General features: G+C 45.1%; 1 protein-coding gene across 1 annotated transcript; it reads right to left on the bottom strand.

The window, feature by feature from the left end:
• Positions 1 to 3,103: 3,103 nt before the first annotated feature.
• ptk6b (PTK6 protein tyrosine kinase 6b) lies at positions 3,104 to 22,270 on the bottom strand. The gene is made up of 8 exons (XM_083642005.1): positions 21,622 to 22,270; positions 14,607 to 14,728; positions 11,656 to 11,816; positions 10,688 to 10,853; positions 7,681 to 7,842; positions 6,761 to 6,942; positions 5,434 to 5,587; positions 3,104 to 4,562 (listed from the first exon to the last, which is right to left on the bottom strand). Exons 1-8 carry the CDS (start codon positions 22,083 to 22,085, stop codon positions 4,372 to 4,374), a joined length of 1,602 nt encoding a protein of 533 aa, XP_083498131.1. The 5' UTR covers positions 22,086 to 22,270; the 3' UTR covers positions 3,104 to 4,371.
• Between the last annotated feature and the right edge of the window lie 385 nt (positions 22,271 to 22,655).

Genomic DNA, 22,655 nt, shown 5'->3' with positions numbered 1-22,655 from the left:
AGAAAACAGGCCGACAGGAGAGTGGCGGATCAGAGAATGAGGGGGAAGAATAATTGTGTGCTGACTGGCTGAATATAGTTCAGTCAGGACCCCGACAGTCAAAATAAATATTTTATTGCCATATGATATGCAATATTTGGCAGGATGGCTCTGTTCTGGGAGCTCCCTGTGCTTCTATGGAATGCCTAAAGGCCCGACACACCAGGAGAACTACAAAGGACAAGCGGCAACCAAGGCCGAGTGTTGCATCAGCTCATATCACTGCTGGGCCCTGTGGGAAATCCCTCTCATGCCGTCTCAGGCGAGCTGTGCGGGAACCAAGATGCCAAAACGCCAAACTAGAGGCTCCAAAAGGGAAGATCACAAACCAATGGGTGAGGGACGTCACACTCACTCTGTCCATCTCTTTATACAGTCTATGTGCTGATTGCATTCATTTTAACCTTTAGCCTGTCAGCGCTCTGCCTGGATTGACTCTGTCAACAGGACACACTTCAGCTGTGTGAGACACGTTCCATGACCCTCTCATCTTACAGAATCAGCACGTCAGGACCATCGACTGTATATATATGGACAACGTTTTTTCGACTGCGGCTGTTGAAGCACATCCATGGGTTAAAGGAGAATTTCGGTTTTTTACACCACGGTCCTCATTTCCAGTTTAGAATATGATGTTTTACTCACCAAAATAGTTTTGCGTCATTCGGATGCCCAGGGAAGATTTTGAGCTCCGAGTACACTCTTCAAACAGGCTAGAACCGCTAGAACGTGAGCCCACGGGGCATTCTGCACGGCAGTGCACGCGCTCTCTAAATTACACTTTTTCTGTCAGATCACGGTTCATTATGGTTGTAAATATAATTATCTAGCTAATAGCTACAAGCTAGGCTAACAACAACACCGGAGTCAGCGTTGATCTGCCCCGGTGGGGTTACAGTGCGTATCGTCCCCCTTCTGTGGTTTCTCTGAAGAAGTGGTTTCACAGAGGGGGACGATACGCACTGTAACCCCACCGGGGCAGATCAACGCTGACTCCGGTGTTGTTGTTAGCCTAGCTTGTAGCTATTAGCTAGATAATTATATTTACAACCATAATGAACCGTGATCTGACAGAAAAAGTGTCATTTAGAGAGCGCGTGCACTGCCGTGCAGAATGCCCCGTGGGCTCACGTTCTAGCGGTTCTAGCCTGTTTGAAGAGTGTACTCGGAGCTCAAAATCTTCCCTGGGCATCCGAATGACGCAAAACTATTTCGGTGAGTAAAACATCATATTCTAAACTGGAAATGAGGACCGTGGTGTAAAAAAACGAAATTCTCCTTTAAGTGGCCTGTCGCCATCTTGTGCTCCTTGCGCAGCTCACACGAGATGGCAGGGGACGAGGCGGGGTTTCCCAAAGCTGCAGCTCCGCCTGCTATTGGTCCATGATCGGCAAGCTGCGTGATCACTGGACATTCGACCTGTCAATTACCCCCAAAACATGAATCGTCTATTTTACTCTAAAGGTCTGAGTTAGGCTATATAAAAATTCACCCCTGTACAGTTGTTATGAAAGGTGAAATTAGCTATATAGGCCAAAACCGTGTTTCGGTCCATCTGTAAAAATGCACTCTTACAAAGTGGGCATTTTAACATGGCGGTGAACGGGAACGACGTCACTTCCGGGCCCTGCCTCAAGTGGCCATTGGAGGAACTACAGCTCTCAGGATTTAATTTACTTCCGCAACTTCCTCTGTAAAAGCCCGAGCTAGCCCACTGGTCAGGACAGACAGATGCTGTGGAAACTGAGGATGTGGATTTAGCAGATAAATGTGAATGAATTATTCTGAAGGTGCATTAAAGTGATCTGTGAGCTTTACTGGCCTCTACTGGCAACCAGTAAGAACTGCAACAACACTGATAGAATTGATCTCTTCCTTATGGGATCACACAGTCAAGAAATAAAGTAAAGAAAGCAGTAACTGTACTTGATCTAACAGGTTGGTTGTGTTTCATTCTTCAGCCTCTTTAACCTCTTTAATAGTGTAGTCAAAAAGATATAACTCGTCTTCTCCTGACTTTAAGTCATATTAGAATATGATAATTAAAGTAGCCTACATATTAACAAGCTGACAAAGTGGTAAATATATTTGTGTGTGTGGGTGTGTGTGTGTGTGTGTGTCTGTAATTAAATTGAATCAAACCTGAACTATTTAAAGTATTTAAAGTCTAGAAATAATGATCTAAATGAAAGGCCTAGTAAAAAATAAGTTGCATCATACCTGGACTTCATGTCACAACTAATTTGCTGGCATCATTTTCTTATTCTCCCCAGGTGTAGATTCATACGTTTCATTAGTTCTGTTTAGGCACGTTTGACTGTTTATTTTGGTTTCTAAATTTGAAGCAGATGTGTGAGGGCATCAGGGGATCTTCTGGGTTCCTGCGGGTCCAAGTTGAGCAGCAGTAAACAGGCAACAGGTTCCTGACCCACTTCTGGATGTAGGCCGCAGGCTGAGAAAACACATCCAGGGTCCCCGGGTCTGACCGGAGGTGAAGTGAGGCTCTGGCTCTATTTCTGCCTGCTTATCATATGGATAGATACATCCACATATTCACAAACACACAGATACCATTTCACCCTCTTCGCCCAGTCCATCCTCCCTGGCACTGGCCCAGATCCCACTGATTCAGACAGACTGTGTGTGTGTGTGTGTGCCCCGTGCGCGCATACATACTGTGGGGACCGGATAAAGCTAGTTTCTCACAATGCTGCATCATCAGAGCAATGACACAGAGAGCTCTTTGTGAAGGACGAGGGGGACAGGGGGGGAGAGAGAAAGGGACAGAGCGAGGGGGAGAGGGGAGAGAGAGGGACAGAGCGAGGGGGAGAGAGAGAGGGAGACCGAGGGGGTGAGAGAGGGTGGAGAGAGAGAGAGAGGGGGAGAGAGAGATATAGATAGGGGAGGGGCCAACTGTTTAGGCCCAGTTTCTGACCCAGTTAAGAGTCATTCCCCAGAGGTAGCACCCCCCAACGCACACACACTCTCACTCTGACACACACACATTTTATCTATTGGTGTAAAGAAACACATTTTGAAGCATTGCTAATTCATTATTGTTCTATTATTCATAGATTTACAAGATCATTCTGCATAGAAACAAAGCATACAAAACAGAAATACATACAAAAATACATACAAAACCAAGCCGTGTATGTACAGAGATCTGTATATACACTATATACGCTGTACAATCAAGCTGACACTAACACTCCTTTCTCCACAAGAGTTGCAGTAAAACAGTTCCAAATCTGAAGAATAGGATAATAGGCCGTACTGTGCAATGTGCAACAGGAAATGGCTCAACACAACTACATACAGTATGATGAAATATTCCATTGGGCTATGGGCCATGTTGCCCCATGCATTGCAGCCTTTAGGTTACCATGGTTACCATACACAATGCATCTTTTCTGAGCAACATGCCCAAAAAACAAAACTCTCAGCACTCACACTGAGTGCACAGCAGCTGCTTCTTGTTGCATGGATGAATTGTATTTACCGGTAATATTTTGCCAGTTGTCATGATGTCCAGAATTGTCTTATCGGTCAGTCTTCACATGCCATCTGTGCTATTGATGCAAAAAGTAACTGTGCAAAACCCTAACCATAACCCATGATGCACTCTGAAGAGTCAAACTCAGTCTTTGTCAATGGATCATTTCCAGATTCAGTGATAAAACATTGGGTTGCTTCTTTGGAAGAGGCTGAATTAAAGGCCGACGAGGAGGGAGAGGTTAGGCAGCTGTGGCTGTGCTGCCCCTCTTTGGCCATACATAGGTACTGCAGCCAACTGTCACAGGGTGGTACTCCCAAATAAATCACACAGAAAAGTGGTAACAAATGGATTTAAAGGAATTATATATAAAATGCATATACATTATTTTGCTATTAGAAATGGGTTCATTTCTGGTGTGCTTTAGATGTCATGTAAGCCTAAGCCTTTCTCTTGTTTCGTGCTAAAGGTTCTCTGCTAGATGTAAAAGTGGTTTTCAAGCATAGGTCCAGGTCCCAAAATATGGCCAGGGAAATCGAATTAAGGGTCCCCAATTATTCAAAGTCCAAACCCATTGGCTACTTTTTGTTTGAAAATCCTTCCCACCTCCCTGCGATGTAGCCTGAATAAAACACACCGGACTTGTAGTTTAGCAGGCTACAAATGTACAAGACTGACCCTGCAAAATCTGACTCGCTTTATGGAGAAAAACTGATTTTTAAAAATGTGGGTCCTCGAAGAGAAAAAGTTCAGCGAGCACTGCTCTGTCCAGACCGATGGTCCGGACTCTGTGTCTCTGCTGCCCCTCTGTGGCCGTGTGCATGTACTGCAGGGAGTCATGGCTGCTGCTCCAGCTCGTAGGAACAGCTGTCCAATCGGCACCTAAGGCTCTTGAAGTCTGGCCTGTCGGCTGCCTCGCTGCTCCAACATTCCAACATGATGTCATAGAGGAAGTCGGGACAGTTGGGCGGAGGTGGCATCCTGTATCCATGGGTTACCTGCTGGTACACTTCTTGGTTGTTGTTGGCTGAGGGAGAGAGAGGAGAGAGGTCTTATAATCTTGAAAATGTACTTCCTAACCAAGGATGCATCAGAGGGTGAAAACGACTGGGAATACCCAAGATCCATTGCAAGAACAGTGCATCAACGCAAACCGATTCAGAACCGGTAGAATCATCTGTCTTAATTCAGTGGTTCTCAAACTTTTTAATATCAAGGATCCTTAATCTGACACAGATTAGATCACGGACCCCCATCTGATAAGATTTTTTCCCAGGGTCCCCCATCTGATAAGATCTTTGCTTTTAGATGTTGTTTTTTTACAGAAAGTGTATGAAACCCATGATACAATCTGTCATTGTGTCACTTATGGATGAACTATAGTGAAAATAAATTATGATCCCCCTTTTTGCTGGGGACCCGCTGGAACCCCTTCAAGGACCCCTGGGGGTGCCCAGACCCCACTTTGAGAACCACTTGTCTTAACTGATGGTGTGACCGCAGGTACACAGTCTCAAAGTGTCAAGTTGTTTTCTGTTCATGGGTTCTTGAGAAGTTTGTTCTTTCCGAGACAAGATCGGTCTCCACAAGGATACGCCTATCGACTAACTTTCTTTGATTCTTTGATTTTACAGTCAGCTTTGATGTAACAATTTCAGCACAACACATTACTTTTCAACATCGCAAGTGTGACGAACAACATGTTAAACAGGTTGTCCGTATATTAACAGTTGCCGTGTTGAAAAGTAACACAAGATAAGCATGATCCCAAATGCATTCCCAGAAGTACTGAAGATGACACTTGTACTTGATGTACACCTGAAAACATAGACACAAGTCAATCAGTCAGTCAATCAACCAACCAACCAACCAACCAACCAACCAACCAACCAACTCACCAGGGTAAGGAACTCCTCCATAGGTGATAATCTCATAAAGCAAGATCCCAAAGGACCAGACGTCCGACTTGTTGGAGAAGCGTCCGTGGCTGATGGCTTCCGGTGCGCTCCACTTGTAGGGAATCTTCTTATCTGCTGTGATGTAGAACGGCTCCTGGGTGGACAGAGGGAGGAAGGGAGAGAGGGAGGGAGGGAGAGAGGGAGGGACAGAGGGAGGGAGGGACAGAGGGAGGGACAGAGGGAGGGAGGGAGAGAGGGAGGGAGGGAGGGACAGAGAGAGGGAGGAAGAGAGGGAGAGAGCAAAAGTGAAAATGAGAGTAAGGAGGAGCAACCTGAAGCCAATCACTGCTTCCATGTTCTTCTGGTCATTCCTCTGTGGCCTGTTCCAGCCTGGGGGGTATTTTGGGCATTACCCGACTCTGCCAGATGGGGGCAGCAGCATCAGGGGATCAAGAGCCTGTAGTCACCAAAATTATAATCAAGGTGCTAAACTCATGAATGAGCATTTTTCCTGCCATTCGATTGAAACAGCAGAACTGAAACAGCTTCTTGTGGGAACAAATCATTCTTGGAAACCATCTCAAGTGTATTTTTGTTTGGGTGTACAAGTGTGATGTCACGGCAGCAGCAACAACGACGGAGGAGAGAAGAAGAGAAGAACACGCCAAGATGGCATCATCAACGTGACTGACAGGTGAGCGGGAGGAGGGCGGGGCTTCCAGGTGAAAGCTTAGTATTGAGCTTTAATAATAACCTAAATTAACCTCTCGCTCCAAAAAAGAAAAGAAAAAAAGTGATATTTATCATGATTGCTCTCACTACATTATAGGTATTTTTTTACACATATCTGTAAAAATGAAAATATAAATTAATAAATAAATGTTTTTTGTGATTTGATCTAGCTGCCTCTATACAAGGGATCGGGATGTTGGTAAACAAACCGCTTCAACAGAACAACTGCTGTTCGTTTCTGTTACGGCTGGTGCCGTTTCTTTTACTGTCTTGTAGAGTTTTGCTCAATCTAAATTAATCGTTGCCATTTTGGGAAAGTTCAGTAGGGGAACTCAGCGTGTGAACTCTGGTCTTTGTAGTTTCTCTCTGACTGCCTTCCTACAGAGTCGTCTCCTGTCTGGATTGATTGGCTTGGGAGAAGATTGGAGATTGAGAACTGCTGTGTGGCTGTTGCTGATTGGCAGCTGGCTGCAGCCACAGTCTCCTTCATCTGCTGCAGACTGAAGATGGGAAATCAGAGACAGGCAGTGGCATTCTTCTATGATAAACTACATGTTTATCTAGTTTTACTTAAAGACAGAAAGCCAGATCCCACCTTGATGACCCTGGCCAGTCCGAAGTCGGCCACCTTGCAGATGTAGTTTTCTCCCACCAGGACGTTGCGTGCTGCCAGGTCTCTGTGGATGCTGTTCTTCTCCTCCAGGTATGACATCCCATCAGCCACCTGGGCAGCCATGTCGATCAGAGACACCATCTGCAGATGCTGTCCTTCTGGACCTGAGGGACACACCAACCTTTTAAAACCTGGACTCCCACGCAGGACGATTCAAGAGACGTTTTCCAATCAGAAATCACACAAACGCACAAAATGAAGAGTGTTGAGTCCAGGTCAGTCTCAATTCTTGAGGCACAAGACTCAAGTTAACTCAAGTCTAAATGTGGAACACCCATTCAAGTCCATGTCATTAGTCTCAAGTCTAAATGTAGAACAGCAAGTCAAGTCAGAACGAATCAAGGCCAGCATCAATTTAATATCTTCAAGAAAACAAAATATCCACAGGACTTTTCAATGCAATATGCTTTTAATGGGATAAAATCTAAAGAGCAGCATGAGTTTGATTTCTATCATCAGTTTTAACATCGTCTGCTGGAACAAATCTGATCACTTTCAATCTAGGTCATTTATGGAATCAAAACCCAAGAACTTCTAGAATCAGAACCCAACAGGGCACCAGAACCAACATGCAGAGGGTCTAGAGCCCATGAATGTTCTAGAATCAAAACTGAATGGGTTCTAAAGTGACACAACAAAGTTCTACAATCAAAGCACACACAAAATAAATAAATAAATCCAGAATAAGAGCTGAAAATATTTTATGAATAGAATTAGAATTCAAGGGTTTTAGAATGACATACAGTATATACACACACACACACACACACACACACACACACACACACACACAGACACACACACACACACACACACACACACACGCATGTGCGCACACACACCTCTGAGGAAGTTGAGCAGGCTTCCTTTCTCCATGAGTTCGGTGATGATGTAATAGGGGGAGGAGGCGGTGCAGACAGCAAACAGAGAGATGAGGTGACGATGACGCAGACTCTTCAACATCTGCACTTCCCTCTGGAAATCACTGTGATTCAGCTCAGAGTCTGGACAGACACACAGACACACAGACACACACACACACACACACACACACACACACACACACACACACACACACACAGACACACACACGCACACACACAGACACACACACACACACACACACACAGACACACACACACACACACACACGCACGCGCACGCACACACACACACACACACACACACACACACACAGACAGACACGCACGCACGCACGCACGCACGCAGACAGACAGACAGACAGACAGACAGGCACACACAGACAGACAGACAGACACACACACAGACACACACACACACACACACACACACACACAGACAGACACACACACACACACACACACACACACACACACACACACACACACACACACACACACACACACAGACAGAGAGGGGGAGAGGGGGAGAGAGACAGACAGAAAGAGAGAGAGAGAGTATTGACATTTTAAAAACAGACTAAACTGCAACCTCACCCAATAGAGACAGAAATATATATTCTATTTCTTTGCCACATTTTAGCAGCCTGGCAGATAGAAAAGCTGCCACTGGTCCTGGTAATTGTGATGTTCTCTAAAGGACAGTAAGTCACTTAAGTTCTCTTGGTCGACAAAATGATAACATTTTTGCAGAAAGGAATCCTCTGAATTTGAGGACAATTGAGTGGTAAACTTCAAACATTTTTCTTTTCAATTTATTGTATGTCGCAGTATGGAACATAACTGTTGATGATATTGCATCCGAGTGCTATGCTATCCCTGCAGCCTTGTTTCCTATGAGGCTTATTGAGCTAATGATAGACCCATTGCATATTGTACAAAATAATAAGCCTTGATAGGGCTGGATGCAACGCCACTAGGCTACACTGTTTCACACATACAGCTTTGCTACAATCTTTTGATACTAATATAGCCTTCTAATAAAAATACACGTTTTCTCCACACTTGTACTTCCCCCTGCTGTCCCGGTCGCGGCAGGACAAAGCGCATGGGATGATCGCGCTATTTCCCCCCAGTTCCCCTCAACCGACCAGAGGAGGCACTAGTGCAGCGGCCAGGACAAAATAGCATACCCTTATCTGACTTCCCACCCGCAGACACGACCAATTTGTGACTGTATGGATGCCAGACCAAGGTGGAGGTGATCTACCACTGCACTACCTGGATGCCCTTTAAGGGACTGATAACACCTGTGATCTGTGAGGTGTCTCTCCTAAACCAATCTTTGTTCCAGAGCAACACAACGATGAAACATCTCTCAGGTATGTGGAGGATGCTGCTTTATGCAGCCTCAACCTGACAAGATAATACAGTGATTATTATGACCACAGTCATGCTGACACATGCAGATCTTCACTGGACAAGATGAGCAGCATATTTTGTCGGCGAAGCTTTCATCAGCTACTGTACAGTATGAAGGAGTTTCTTCCCATTCTACAGACTGAGGTAACTTGATGATTTCAGCCCTGTCCATTTTTTACCAGCGTCGGAATTCTCAACTGTTAATTTGATTCACTATATCAGTATATAGTTCACTATAAAACACGCATGATGCACTGCAATTTCTAGTGAACAGCGAATGTACCCTACATTTTCTCCCATATACCACAATGCAATGCAGTCATGTTTACCTAAGGAGAAGAAGAGCGAGGAAATGTCCAAAACCAGTGAACCATTCTGAACACGGCTTAGATTAAATCTAGAAATGACTGCAAGTGCCGGGGTTCTTATATGTAAAACTGTCAAACACACAGACAATGTTGATCATTGACTGGTCATGAACGCCCACTGGACTGACACTTTGAAACATGAACGATATCTAGAAGCATCCACTCAGTGCCGTCACACACAAACAGAAGTTGACGTTGTATTAATTAATGTGTCACACAGTGATTGATACCTGGCAGAGGAGGAAGCAGGACCCACTGACTTCCTCTTTAGAAGATGAGTAGTGTATCATTCATTTCTCATGAATAGAGTTTCTCAGCTACAGTCTATGACATACATGGGCCAAATGTGGTCATGCTTCCAATCAGCAGTGGTACTTTATTTGTGAGTGGTGACATATTTATGATGAGATGGGACTGTCGGGACTGAAGTGTGGTTTCTTGTGATTTCTTCCGTAATACTGACACTGATAGTGTGTGCAAAACACATGAGCCTCAGAAAGCTGATGACTCAACATGACGAAGGTCAAATTTCACTGAATATTGTGCAACACAGCGGCGGCTCTGTTCATGTTCTGCTCTCTGAACATTCCACACATGACACAATGCTCTTTGTTTTCTTGGCTCCATCGCCCGCCCTGCAGCTCGGCCGCTGTGCGGTCTCCCTAGCTCTTATGACATCACTGATGATGTCACAAACTGATGATGTCACAACTTCGCATCACTGATGACATCACCATTGCTCTTATGACATCACTGATGATGTCACAATGACATCATCAGTGATGTGTGTCACAATGCACAATTGCTCAAGTGACATCACTGATGACATCACTTCCGGGACAAAATTGAAACAAACAGTGAACATTGCCCACATGCTCCCTTTTATAATAGAGATTCAGATTAAAAACTGAAGCTCAGACCACGTTCGTGTCATGACTTGTTTGTTTACCATAGACTGTATATACCCCCGATCTGATCCCCGCTTTCAGACACGTGACGTTAGGGTGTCCGCAAGAATAATGTTCGAGCTACACTGGAAGCTCATTTTCCATCTCTAAGTATTACTATTCAATTATTAGGCCATAAATGTTATGCTGAAAAACTGTCAAATGTATTCGTTTTTCATTCAGCATTTCAGCTTGTTAGCTCAGCTCGCTAACAAAGATGTGAGCACTCACCACTCTTGATGATCTTGATGGCGACGTTGATGCGGTTCTTCCACCAGCCTCGGTGCACGTCGGCAAAGTAGCCGGTGCCCAGCTGCTCCCCCAGGCTGAACTCCTCTTTAGGAAGCTCCCACGTATCCACTGTGGAGTGAGACAGGTCTGTGGGCTGGGGCACTGTCTGGAGGATCACACACACACACACACACACACACACACACACACACACACACACACACACACACACACACACACACACACACACACACACACACACACACACACACACACACACACACACACACACACAACACACACACACACAACACACACACACACACACACAGTGGTGGCCCAATGGTTAGAGAAGCGATCTTGTGACCGGAAGGTCGTCGGTTCAATCCCCGGGACCGGCAGGATAAATCTGGGTGGGGAAAGTGAAAAAGGCAGCGCTTGCCCCCTCCCTCATTACCACCACTGAGGTGCCCTTGAGCAAGGCCCTTAACCCCAACCGCTCCAGTGGAGCTGATCAGTGGCCAGCAGATCAGACTGTGGTTGTACTGGGCAGCTTCCAGGTGTGAATGTGTGTGTGAATGTGAACAGGGCACTCCTGAAAAAGAGAGCCTTGCTCTCAGTGAGACTCCCCCTGTATAAATAAAGGTAAAAAAAAATGGTTGACGTCAGTCAGTACAGCTGCAATGAATTCTGTAGGATGCACACACACACACACACACACACACACACACACACACACACACACACACACACACACACACACACACACACAGCTTTGCGTGTGTCCCTTTTTAGACATCATGCCATAGTGTGGCTGTCCACACTTCCTTTTCTTCTTTAGTTTTCACTCACCCAGAAGAGGAAGAAGAAACAAGGTACGAACACACACACACACACACGCACACACACACACACACACACACACACACACACACACACACACACACGCACACACACACACAGCCTACCCTCTTGCAGGGCTCTCGCAGGCTGCCCCCGGTGCTGAGGCTGTGGGTGCAGTAGTGCGCCACCAGGTCGATCAGAGAGGTGAAGTGTTGGTTCAGCTCCACGAAGAATTCCGTCTCCGTCTGGAGGATCTTGTAGTGCTTCACCCGACTGTCCGCCTTCACTGGAGAGAGATACGCACCAAGAGGTTAGAGAAGCGAGCGTGTGACCGAAAGGTTGTCGGTTCAATCCCCTGGGCTGGCAGGATCAATCTGGGTGGGGAAAGTGAGAAGGCCGCACTTGCCCCTCCCTCATTAACACCACTGAGGTGCCCTTGAGCAAGGCCCTTAACCCCAACCGCTCCAGTGGAGCTGCTCAGTGGCCAGCAGATCAGACTGTGGTTGTACTGGTCAGCTTCCAGGTATGAATGTGTGTGTGAATGTGAACAGGGAAAAAGAGAGCTTTGCTCTCAGTGAGTCTCGTTCTGTATAAAGGTAAAACACACACACACACACACACACACACACACACACACACACACACACACACAGGTCCGCAACAAGTGGTCACACAAGTGGTCAGGGATGAGAAGTCCTACAGGGATGGAAGAGACAGAGTCTACGTCTAAAATGGCAGAACTCCCTTTAAACCTCAAAGGACGAATCCAAAGAATCACAGTTCTTCTGGCTGAGTAAGGTTAGACTGAAGCCCATATCTGTCATTTTGTTGAGGCCCCCCTGGCTCCCCCTCAGGGTCCCCTGGAGGTCGTCCCCAGGCCTCACTTTGGAACCCACTGTGTTGAAAGAGGGCGTAAATAGAGCGAGGAGGGGACCAGGAGGAAGGCTTGAGTCATCTTCTGTCCCTGTTTTCATTCTGCTGTTGTCCCTTTTGCTCTGAAATGATGGGATACACAAACACTGACATTTACGCGTACGCTAGAAAAGGGCATCGCTAAAGGCCTACGTTGTGATTGTAATCACATGTGGATTGTGGACAAGATTCCGCGCAAAACATCTTTCATAACACGATCCGACCTGAGTGTTTTCTCCCAGGAGAGCGGCTGATCTTACCTGTGTATAATGTTGTTTAGTGCTGAGGACCTACAGTAGCAACTCAGCACTGAACAACATTATACACAGGTATACACAAGTATTTCTATACCCATTCTGTACCTTTTCTGGACATTATATATATATTTTTTTGCTGCGACCAGCAGCTCTATACAGGTCGTTCTGTCTGTCAGTTCATCAGCCTTTAGCCGGGGCAGTTTTCGCCCTGGGAGTCTGAAATTTGTCATGGAGGTCAAGAGCGTTTGTGCTCGTGCCAATTGGCTAACAGGGGGTTTGTGGAGAGGCTAATTTCAAAATGCAGGATGGCAGAGGCAGAGTAAAGCCCAATTTATGCTTTGTCTGCCGACACTTTTGAAACAGTCGCCGACAGAAATGAGGACTTGAGTCGACACTTTGTGAGCAGTGTCTGCTACCTAGTGAAATGTCTAGTGTCGCTGACTACGTCATAGTATCGCGCAAGTCTGATTGGCTATATAGACGGCACGCGCTTGACTTCCTTGTTTTGGTTTTCGCTGATTGAAATGAATGAACGTGTCCCCGCTATTTTTATCAGCCTGTCCTTGATGTATGACTTCGTGAAAATCACAAAGAACATCGTGACCAATTTCCCAGAGAGAGAGGAGGTGAGTTGTGTGGTTGTGTGCTGTTTATATGCGGCTGCAGCCAAGTACGTTACATCTTGCCTCCGAGGTGGTTTCACTGTGCGTTCCCTCTCTTCTCTTGGCTGTCTGCACTGATAGCGTTCGAGTGTCACGTGACCGTTGAACCGAGGCCAATGTTCACTGAAGTATAAATGCAACACCATGAGCGACACTTTCTTTTTCGTCTGCGACCATGTGCTGAGCGACACTTTCTAATAAGTATAAATTAAGCTTAAATATTCGCATAGTGGTCACAGCTATTGCAAATTCACACACTTGTTTCTGTTTAGTCGTGAGAAAAGTATGTTACAGCCATGCCATATCCCTTTAAACCCACATTTACCCAACACTGTCAAACCACCACGCTCACTCTGGGTCTGAGGGCTATAGGTTTCCATACACTGTATAAAAATATGGCCGTAGATAATGACTTCTATGTTTTTTCTTTCTTCAGTTAGCAGCAGAGTGCTATAGGTTTCCATACACTGTATAAAAATATGGACGTAGCCACGACGATGGGTTTGCGGAAGCTTCGAGTTTGGCATTTTGACCGTCCAACCCCATCTTGATTTTTTCGAGCCAGAGGTAACCTAATTGGACGAGAGTGTGGAGCTGGCGAAGAGGTGACGTCTAGCCACCTAGCGGCTAGTCACCTGTCACTCAAACCGGCCACGCCCTTAAATATGCATAGCTTTAAGCCTTATGAGCCTAGAGACTTTAAACCTATATATTCCAAAACCTTTTTTTGAACCAGGCTGTAAGCATGTTTATTTCTGCTGTAAATTTGGGCATTTTAACATCGGAGTCTATGGGGATTGACTCGCTTTTGGATCTAGCCTCAAGTGGCCATATGAGGAACTGTAGTTTTTGGCACTTCCGCGTTAGCTTCATTTTTCAGCCCGCGAGGTTGCCACTTGTAGGCTTCATAATATTCGCTTCCTCCTCTTTAATCTGTTGCCTTTTCCTCGTGGCTTCAGTTTAACATAAGCTAGCCAGAAAACATGTGGTTCTTTAGCCCCGCCCACTGAGGTTTAACGCAAACCAACGAGATCATTTCTGCCTCCAGAGCAGCTCCGCCTCCAGGAAATGCTTGGAGAACTAAAATTCCATTCTGCTTACTCTTCACAGATTTCTCCCCACATTTCTCCATCCCTTTCAATCTGACATCCAACTTCCTCTCCCCTCTCTCCCCCATGTGTAACCGTATCTCTCTCTCCCTCCCCCCTTTTCTGTTCCCCCCCCCCCCCCCCCCCCCCGTCTCACCTGACAGCACGTATCCCACGCCGTCCTTCTCACTGAGGCGGATGAGGAAGGCTCCCTCTGCGTTGCATGGGCCCAGCAGGTGGCTTTGGGCCTCAAAGCGGTTCATCTTCCCAAAATACCATCTGCATCAACACAGGAGGTGACAGTCACTATGAACAGTCTCAATGGTTGTGTGGTTTGGGAGTTTCAAAAGTTTCAAATCAAACAAGCAAAAGAACAACTTGAATCATTCACATTTCTGAAATATTCAGTATAACCAGTGTAGTCAGTTGCCAACAAATATTTCTGGTTTATCTTCATAGTACTATTTGAAACTGAAGGAAGGTTTAACAGAAAGGGATACTGTAGAGCTTAAAATAAAATGTATTTCAAATTCAAGAACACTAGCCAACCTTATTCGTAAAACTGTCATCGCAATGAATCTCTGTATTTTACCTGCCCCAATTTTAGTGCTGATTTGGGATTTTGGTGGGGATTTGGGATTTTAGTGGTGATTTGGTATTTTAGTGGTGATTTGGGTTTAGGTTGATCCTCCTTGTTTTGGACACAGTTTTGCTTCCTGGGTAGACCCAACAGTATATGTAAGGGATAATGTATAGTGAGGAGGTGATTACGGGGGAAATAATGACCGACAGGTGAATGATTGACCTGAAGGTCATTATTTCCCAGTAATCACCGGCTCACTATACATTATCCCGCTTAGAACACGGCCTACAACTAAATCATTCAATAATCTGACAAAAATAATTATTCAAATAGATTTTTTAATAGCGTTTTCAACGACAAAGCGGTTTCATTCGTAATTGGCACACAAGACACCACAGCTGCAACTGGTTGGCCTAATTAGTAGTGTCTGCTGCCAAAAGGCTCTTATCAACTGATTAATCCAGGTGTGGCAGAGCAGCGGTCGGTTGTCGAGAAATAATGACCGGTGAATCTTGTTGATTGACCAATCAGAATCGAGTATTCAAGAGAGCCGTGTTCTAATGTGTGATAAGATAGCGCTGTATTTCCCGTGGGGAAAGTGGCCTGTTATCTTGTAAGTGATCCTGCATGGAGCACCAGAAGAGGAGGATTTATTGCAACAGGACAATTCAGGTCGTGCCAAGTCAGTGGATAATCACAGAAAAGGATATCAAACCTCCTTTATCTGTGACATCTACACTGGATCGATTGTCTTAGTCTCCAACAAGTCAGCACTGAAGTAGGCTCAAACAACAACAACCATGTACCGCGCCAAAGCATGTAACACTCCAGCATCTCACTGTCACGTTTTGTCCAACGTGCCACGCTGTGCCTCCAAGTAAAACAACTTGGTTAAGGTTAGGGTTAAGGTTAGGGTTAAGGTTAAGGTTAGGGTTAGGGTTCAATAAGACAAACAACCCGTTAAAATGTGAATGTGACTCCTGCCACAAACGCATACGCCCTCCATCCACCTCGGCCACAATGCCCAATACCGGCCGCCAGGTTATTTCAGACATCTAGTGCCTCTATCACCCCCTGCTGGTGCAGTACCTTCATACACGCGTGTACTTTTCAGGCCTAGGCAAGGCAAAATGTGACAGAACAAAAAAAATCGTATTTTTAGTATTGCATTAACTTCAGAGAAAGATATTGAAAAATACTGAGGTAAACTCAACTCAACTCAACTCAACTCAACTCAACTCATCTAATCTAATCTAATCTAATCTAATCTAATCTAATCTAAACTAAACGAACCTCAATTAAACCAATGAATCTAAACTAAACTAAACTAAACTAAGGGTAACTAACTATAGTGCAATGACACTTCGGACTGTTATTGTGGCTTCCCAGCAGCATACAGTAGTTCCTTACTGTAACTAACTTACTAAAGCAATAATAATAATAATAATAATAATCAAATCCAATAAGTGCTCTTAACTGTGGTTATGGTATGATGGTGATGCAACACCCAGATGATAGGAAAGTACCCCGGCCACCGTCAGCATGAGTGTGTTGTGGCCGCATGCATGTGTTGTGGTGTTCGTGTGACAATAAAAGACGGGCTTGTCCGTTATGAGTTTTTTTTTTTACCCATAATGCCAGCTCATACTGATAAGACGATCTAAAAGGTTTTCCTCAAAGCAATACAATACAGGGTTTCCTTATTTTAATCTAGGACTACTACTACTGCTGCTGTGATTAGACCTGGGGGAAAGCAATCTAATCGAATCTAATCTAATCTAATCTAATATAATATAATCTGATCTAATATAATATAATATATAATATAATATAATATAATATAATATAATCTAGTACAATTCATACTACAAAGAAAGAAAGAAAGAAAGAAATTATAGTTTAATTATAGTTTTGCGACACTATAATTGACAAAGTGAATGGCAGCTCTCTAGCACAATGGAAGAAAGGAGAAGTGGGGACCGCACTCGAATGCAATAAATAGCTTTAATGTTCTTTGGCACAGAACGTTTTGGGCCGTCCGGCCATCATCAGTGTGCTTGCTGAAATGGTGTACAAACAGGCCTTGAATAGGCAGTGAGGTAACATGAATGATCAGGTGGTAAACCTTGACAGGTGACAATCATCAGTCATCAGCACCTAATTAGGTGATTGGGAGTCAAGCTCCAGCTTGTTCAGCTATACACATGTGACATGTCTATGTCACAGAAAACCTTATCAATATGTTCACAATTCACATTAAAACAATAACCTGCTAGCAAATCACTTATAGCCCACTGAGGGCATCAGGTTGTTTAGACCGTTCATAAATCAGTGCAGGCTAATCATTGACAAAAAAAATTTATACAAACAATAGACAAGACAAGAGGGTGAGTACATATGCCCCCTACAGGAAAGGAGTCATGTTAAGTTCTTCATTCATTGCTGTGGAGAACATGGAATTAAGCCTGTGAATCCATAAGCACTCCCGCTACAATAATAGTTGCTTGTGGTTGCCACCTCTTCTGTGGAGCCATACCCTTTCTAAGCCAATGCATTTGAGATCACTAGTTTTATGATCCATTTCAGCGAAATGTTGTGCCACGGGAGAGTTTATATCAGCCCGTACAATGTTGCTTCTGTGTTCATTAAGTCTCACTTTCAATTTGCGGGATGTTTGTCCTACATAATATTTCTGGCACGGGCATGCTAGTACATAAACAACATGGGTTGTATTACAAGCAGGGGCGTATCTACGGGTGGGCCTGGGTAGGCACACGCCCACCCACTTCTTGCCCTGGCCCACCCAAAAAAAAAAAAAAAAAAAAAAAATTTTTTTTTTTTTTTTTTTTTTTAATTTGTTGTTTTCTAGAGGCAAACTTGCTGCTGCATTGCTAGCCAATGGTTTTGTTACTTTTGTAAAAACGCAGGGCACATCATCTCCAGAGTCTAATGCATGACAACTTCATGACATCTAGGAATTTTGTTCTCTCTGTGGATAAATAAACCAGAGGCGTCTTGTTCAAACTTGAAGCAGCCTCAGTGTTGTTATTTTTTAAACTCACAGCAGTATATGGATCAGTGGTTCTAATTTCTGTATAAAGTAACAGTATACACACAAGTATAAGCATTCATGTATGCAACATTTGGCACCTATATGTAACCTTTTAAGGTTGAGATAATTGTATTATCATTATATGGTCCAAATATTTCAGTAAAGCACTTGAAACACTTGAAATATTCTTGCTTGGGTGGTATCATTCTACTTGAAATGATGGTCAAATGCATTATTTTTAGTAAAATAACACGTCAAATTTTTCGGGCGGCCGGCCTTCGGCCGGCCACCCGAGTGGGCCCGGCCTTTGGCCGGGCATCTGCGCCCCTTCCTATCCAGGCCCACCCAATTTGATCCAGGCCCACCTATAATTCAATTTCTGCATACGCCCCTGATTACAAGCGATAAGAGATCGAATCTTGTAATTTTTCCCTGTGTGGGTGTCATTGAATGTATTGGTCTTGATCATGTTGCTGCATGATGTACAAGATCTACATGGGAAATTCCCATAAATAAAGGGTTCTGGTTTTGAATATGTGTCTGCCCTTACGAGGCGGTCTCTGAGACTGGTCGCCCGTTTGTGTGTAAAGAGTGGTGGATGTTGGAACCGGTTGTTCAACGCTTTGTCTGATGATAGAATGTGCCAGTGTTTCATTACTGTGGACTTAAGGACAGAACTGAATGGATCATAAGTTAGGACATAATTAATGCCTGGTCTTCTGCTTTTTAGTTTCTTTTGGAACAATTGTTTTCGGTCACCTTCATTTATAATTGCCATGGCTGAATTGAGACATGGCTCTGGGTAGCCCTTTTCTCTAAATCTGTTCAGCATGATCTCGCTTTGGGAGTGAAAATCATCTTGGATGCTACAAATTCGTTTGAGTCTATAAAGCTGACTCACGGGTAGGCTTTTCTTAAGAGGGACGGGGTGGTGAGCTCTCTAGCACAGACATCTCAAACAATTTGGTTGAGATGTCTTTGTTATAACAACTTGACATTAACCCAGACAGTGTAGCCACCTGACCGTGAAAGCTCCTTCACCACACTGCAGCCCATCTGGTGTTCAGACCAACCTAAATTCTCTCACGTCACTCCCCTCTTCCCGGACCTTCACTGGCCCATCCCATCTCGGCACACATCAGATGACCTGGCCTACAGGGCAGTGCACCAGACTGCTCCTCCGTATCTATAATCTATGTTCAGATTCACACTGCTCTCTCTGTCTCCTCCACCCTTGCAGGTCGCCTCGCCCCTCCATCGCTACGTGGGCTCAAAAGTCGCTCATCCCGGTCGCGACTCTTCTCGTCCCTGGTGCCACAATGGTGGAACCACTGCCCGTCTCTTTCAGGCTTCACCTGGGCATAGTCTCTTTCAGGCTTCACCTGGGCATAGTCTCTTTCAGGCTTCACCTGGGCATAGTCTCTTTCAGGCTTCACCTCCACTCCGCTCTAGAATTCCCAAACCTGTAGTGTAGAGCCGCAGCACCTTCCTTTGGTGAGTCAGCCCATTGAGATATATGGGCGGTTTTACCCCACTCGCGCGCCAGCCATATAACATTTTGTGGGCGTTCCCACACATGCCGACTGTCTCTAGGCTTTGCTCATTCATAATTCTTTGCTGTCATTTTCGCAGGGTGTCAATTGAGACATCAGCTGATCACTTATATCCGTGTTTCTCAGCTGGTGGGTCGGGACCCAAAAGTGGGTCGTTTTGAGTGGCTCGCGGATGTGTGCATGAGAAAAAAAGTTACCCTATTCTACTCATTGAGGATGCTGGCGTCCGTGGCCAACATCACTTTCTTTCAGAGGCTGTAGCGGGCTCATTTTTAACGCCAGAGTGAAGCTACTGGTACCATATGAAGCCCTAAGGCATCCATTGGTTCCAACATGCCATGCTAGCTGGTGCTTTAGCTTGGGCTAAATGACGCTACAAAATTAGGCTAAATTCTGAAAATTGGGTTGCGGCTTGAAGACTAAGGAAAAAATGTGGGTCATCATGAGGCTAGACCCAGTTGAGAACCACTGACTTATATCATAGTGACACACCTCCATTGCACTCCTCCATGGTAGCCAATCATCTCTCTGTTGTCTTTTTAAATAGCTTGTTTGCAACCGCGGGATTCCGATGACGTCGAAAAACAGCGCTCCGGAGCTATGGAGAAGCTATGGAGAAGCTATGGAGGAAAGCGAGTATGCAAGAGGGTTGGATACCGCTCCACGCTGCAGGTATCACCAGAAGATTGCAAAACATGTCAATGGTCTCGCTCCTTGACGTGACGTCACCTGACAACAAGCTATAGTGTCTCGTCATCAGCCACCACCAGCAGCAGTGTCTAGAGTACACTCTATCTTTCTGCTGCTCAGGGCTGTGCAGAAATCTCCCTGCAGAGTCTGAGTGCCAAAGACTATTATTGACCATACTTAATTTTCATTGTATCATCTGCATTCCATTATATCATCTTTATAATAATATAATATTTTATTTGATACACTTGTCTCTCCTGATTGGAACAACTTTGGTTAAGCTTTGGGTTAAGGATAATGTTTGTTATGGTTAAATAACAAACTCAAGCTAAAAATTAAAGCTCTCATAGCAGAAACCCTCTTCACATGATTTTGGAATTGAAGCTCGTGACTGGAGTTGAAAACAGGATAGGAAGTTTAATTTCAACGGAAAAAGCAGTTTCAAAATTTCAAAATTCCAAGGTATTGATTACACAATTGTGTACATGTAGCCTACTGTAGGCCTACTTAATTATCACTACTTAATTATCACTACTTAATTATCACATTATAATGATCTACAATGCCAAAAGGCCATTTTCTGATCATTACTATGTAATTACCCTGTAATTTGTGTACCGTAAAGCGCTACCATTAATTTGTATTATTGTTATCAGGATGTTCTTATTTTTTGTCATATCAGAAGTTGACCTATGACTCTCTTGATACATAACAACTGTAACTTTAGACAAACAACAACAAGGAAGAAATGGTTTCTGGAGAGTTATGCTGGGAAGACAGTGCTATTAACTCAAAGCTATCTTATCTTATCCTAACTTGAACTCATGGTTATCATAAGACAAACACAGCGACACACATAGCCTACAGATTGTTGAAATTCCCAGCAGACAACACTGATTTTTTCCCCTTCTTCCCCAGAATGACCATGACCAGGATGCATTTTAGAGTTTATCCAATGGGTTTTAAAGGTTTTAATAAGCTAAATGTTGTACAACCTTCTAACCCCAAATGTAGGCTATTTCAATTAGCCTGGGTAAACCCAGTGACCTCTATGTGCTATCACTCAGGAAGTGGGTTTACCCAGACTATATTTCAATAGCCTACTAAATGCATAATTTTTATCATTTTAGTCTGTGAAATAGTGACATAGGATATAGACAGACAGACAGACAGACAGACAGACAGACAGACAGAGAGACAGACAGACAGACAGACAGACAGACAGACTTGACAGACAGAGACACACAGACAGACAGACAGACAGACAGACAGAAAGATTGACTCCACCACTCACGGTTGCGCGTCCAAGGAGGACTCTCCACTCGCCAGGTAGTTGTTGGGCACGATCCCGTGCGCCAGGACGCGTCCGTTGGGATCTAGCTTGCACGCGGTCCACCAGTCCCCGGTGCGGCTGGTGACGTTGAACAGGTCGCCCTCGCAAAACGACAGCTCGTCCGGGTGCCGCGCCTCGAACCCCCACAGCGCCGTGTAGATGGACGAGCTCTCCGCGGGCTTCTTCACCGGCTTCTGGGGCGGCAGCGGCGGTGCTCTCACCACGCTGGGGGCAGGTGCGCTCACGTCCACGCAGGGGTCAGGGGCGCTCACGCCCACGCCGGGGTCAGGGGGGCTCACGCCCACGTGCCATACAGTAGGGGCGCTCACGCCCACGCCTGGGTCACCTTCTCCTGCTCCGGGCTTCTTTTCGCCGAACAGACACGGGCACGCTTTCCGCAGACATTCCCCCATATAGATAACCATGCACGGCGCCCGCGAGTCGCCTCAGCTTGCCGCCGCTGGCTGGCTGTGTTTGCGCGGCGCACTGACGCGTCACACCTGTCGGACAGGTAGGATGGATAGACTGGAACAGGAATCTGCGGAACGCGTCTCCACAAAAGCTGCGGCTGTTTTGTTCTGTTGAAACTGCTGTTGGACAGGCTGCTTGTTGCAACTTCCTTGTGTGCCAAGAGTGTGAAAACAAGTAGGCTAAATGATGAATGGCATCAGCATGGGAACCCCGCCTCCCCGCCTAGCCTATGACCACAATGCGTCATCATAAATCTCTCCCTCTCTCTCGCTCTACCCCCCCCCCCCCCCCCCCCCGGTTATGGATATGTTGTCCCGACCATAATAAACATTATTGGCTATATAAAGAGTCCAGGTAGGCCTATATACAGAATTTTTCATCATATTCATACATAGGTAGGCCTACTCATTGATTATGCTATATTAAAGGAAGTGGTCAGGATTTTTGAGGGCCAATGGATCACTAATCAAGCTTAATGCTCATATCACTTTCGCCCCCTCTTATTCAAAGAGCTTTTACGCCAT

This window comes from Poromitra crassiceps (genome assembly GCF_964638095.1).
Source record: "Poromitra crassiceps genome assembly, chromosome: 8".
Classification (NCBI taxonomy): Eukaryota; Metazoa; Chordata; class Actinopteri; order Beryciformes; family Melamphaidae; genus Poromitra; species Poromitra crassiceps.
The sequence above is the reverse complement of the archived record's forward strand: the minus strand, read 5'-3'. Positions and strand labels throughout refer to the sequence as shown.

Excerpts from the sequence above, each read along its gene's own strand:
- ptk6b (XM_083642005.1), bottom strand. The coding sequence starts at position 22,085 with ATGGTTATCTATATGGGGGAATGTCTGCGGAAAGCGTGCCCGTGTCTG. Across the intron at positions 11,817-14,606 it reads CGTGGGATACGTGCTGTCAG|TGAAGGCGGACAGTCGGGTG; the intron begins GTGAGACGGGGG and ends ATCTCTCTCCAG. Across the intron at positions 7,843-10,687 it reads CATCAAGATCATCAAGAGTG|ACTCTGAGCTGAATCACAGT; the intron begins GTGAGTGCTCAC and ends GTGTCTGTCCAG.